The sequence below is a fragment of the Octopus bimaculoides genome, chromosome 29 (assembly GCF_001194135.2).
Source record: "Octopus bimaculoides isolate UCB-OBI-ISO-001 chromosome 29, ASM119413v2, whole genome shotgun sequence".
Lineage (NCBI taxonomy): Eukaryota > Metazoa > Mollusca > Cephalopoda > Octopoda > Octopodidae > Octopus > Octopus bimaculoides.
Window position 1 is genome coordinate 10,412,436 of NC_069009.1, and position 2,519 is coordinate 10,414,954.

The 2,519-nt window shown below is 34.2% G+C and overlaps 1 protein-coding gene across 1 annotated transcript in view; it reads left to right on the plus strand.

Moving 5' to 3' along the window:
- Positions 1-2,519, plus strand: part of LOC106883583 (toll-like receptor 5) — a 62,510-nt gene that overhangs the window by 1,761 nt on the left and 58,230 nt on the right. The window contains exons 2-3 of the mRNA XM_052977853.1: positions 610-757; positions 2,258-2,329. Of these exons, the coding sequence (XP_052833813.1) occupies positions 610-757; positions 2,258-2,329 (220 nt within the window). The remainder of the gene's footprint in view (positions 1-609; positions 758-2,257; positions 2,330-2,519) is intronic.

Here is a 2,519-nt window from a genome sequence, read left to right on the forward strand (position 1 = left end):
TCTTCTTCTTCTTCTTCTTCTTCTTCTTCTTCTTCTTAATCTTCTTCTTTCTTTCTTTCTTTCTTTTTTCCATTCTTCGTCATCTGTTATTTTGTCTTTTTTTCTTCTTTTTTCTTCTTCATCCTCCTCCTCCCCTCTTCCTCCTCCTCCTCCTCCTCATCATCATCATATTCTTCTTCTTCTTCTTCTTCTTCTTTCTTTTTTCCCTTCTCCGTCATCTGTTATTTTTTCTTCTTTTTCTTTACATCTCTCCGCTCTTCTTCCTTCTTATTATCATTATCACATCTTAGTCATCAACACTACAAAAGGCGGTGCCCCAGCATGGCCGCAGTTAAATGACTGAAACAAGTAAAAGAGTAAAAGAGTAGAGAGTAACACTACAACCATATATTCTTCCGTTCTCCCTCATCATCCTATTCATCTGTATTATCAACACGTCCTCTACCAGCTGTACCACCACCCTCATGCTCCACCACTTACCCTTCATCATCATCTTTAGCAGCAGCATTATCTTCATCATCATCATCATCATCACTTCATCATCATCATCGCCACTCACATCATCATGAAACTAATCACCATCGTGTTCCAAGTTTACGTAACTTCCAGTATCTAATCGTTTAGCCAAATTTTTATCACAATTATGTTCCATACAATTGTTTTTGAACTCAACTTTATGTTCCAGATCTTTGACTGCTAATGGTATCAAGGAAATCAAAACAGACACCTTCCGAAATCTGTACCGTTTAACAAATCTGTAAGTTGAATTAGTGTTGTTAGTTAGTATGTCATTGACGATACATTTCTAAATGTGTAATGTCTACAAATACTTCATTTTAAGTACAGTCACCCGTCCTTACAAAGATGTGTCTTCATGTTTATAAATCTGTGAGTGTGGTCCCATTTCTTAGATACGGTACATATGACGGCATGATACTAGCGGGGAACAATTTAATGAATGTATATCTACAGCCTGTGTCAGCCCAAAATAAGTGGTATTGTTTGCGAGTGCCTTTGAATATGAGTGAGGGCATATTTACGAGTTTTCGGATTGATGAGTGTGTAGCAATTGAGGGGAAAACGTTAGTGGAAACTTGTTTATGGATATATGTCAGCATGTTTGTTTATGCATACATGTGTGCATGCGAGTTTATCAACATATATGTGTAATTCTGCGTGTGCATGATGTAAGGTATTTACAATTCCATCACCATTGATCGTCTCTTCTTCTTCTTCTTCTTCTTCTTCTTCTTCTTCTTCTTCTTCTTCTTCTTCTTCTTCTTCTTCTTCTTCTTCTTCTTCTTCTTCTTCTCTGTTTCTCATATCGTTCTACTATTTATTATTCGCCTGTTATTTTTTTTTTACTTTTCCTCATTTTCATTTTCTATTACGTCTTTCAATTGTACTAGATGTTAATGCTGTTTCCATATTTTGAACTTATTCCTCATATTCTGTTATCCTACTTCTCTTTTTTACCTTCTTTCTATCCTCTTTGTTCTTCCTTACAAACTTCAATCACTTTTCAGTTCAACTTTTCAAATTTCTTTCGCATCATTTTTGCAATTTTTTCTCATTTTAATCTTTTATCGCCAATCTCATCATTTCACCATCACTAACTTCAGCATTACCGTCATCAAAATAATCTGAATCAAGTGAAGACCCTTTACATCATCGTCATTTACATATTCATTATCATTGTTAACAGAAACAGCACCAGCTTCACAGTCATAATCCAAATCATAATCATGATCATCATAAACATCATCATCATCCTCATCATCATCATCATCATCATCATCATCATCATCATCATCATCATCACCATCGTTGTCGTCGTCGTTTTGTAATCATCATCATCTTCATCATTACCATAATTATCGACATCAGCATCGTTATCTCGAACTTTATCTCCGTTATCAGTAACCATATTACTTCATCAAAACACCCCCACTATCCTCCTTTCCACTGTCTCTTCCTTATATTAACCCAAGCTACCACGACCACCTCCATCACCACCTCTTTCCTACGTCTCTTCATTCCCTCATTCGTAATATTAATATCACCACCTTTCTCATCTGCATTTCTTCTACTCAAGTAAGTAATTATTTAACAATAATATTTTATATTTAATCAGAAAACAATTCTATACGTTTTCTAATCACCTAAAATTCTATTTCATTGTCATTTCGTTGATAATAATTCTTTACAATGTTACTCCTCTTTACGTATTCAAATCAACTAACATTTTCTATTACAGATATTTGAATGAAAATAATATCAGCACAATTCAAGTAGGAACCTTCGATGATCTTCCCAGGTTAACCTTTCTGTAAGTTAGATAAGTTCTGTTGATAATATTCCATTGACAATATATTACTAACAATTTAAAGTGTTCTTATTTTGTATCGCATTCCTTTCTTGACTCCCTCAATACTCTCATTCTTTTTGGATAGAAATATGAGATTGTTTGTGAAGTACTGTGAATATTTGTATCTGTGAATGGCATATATATATATATA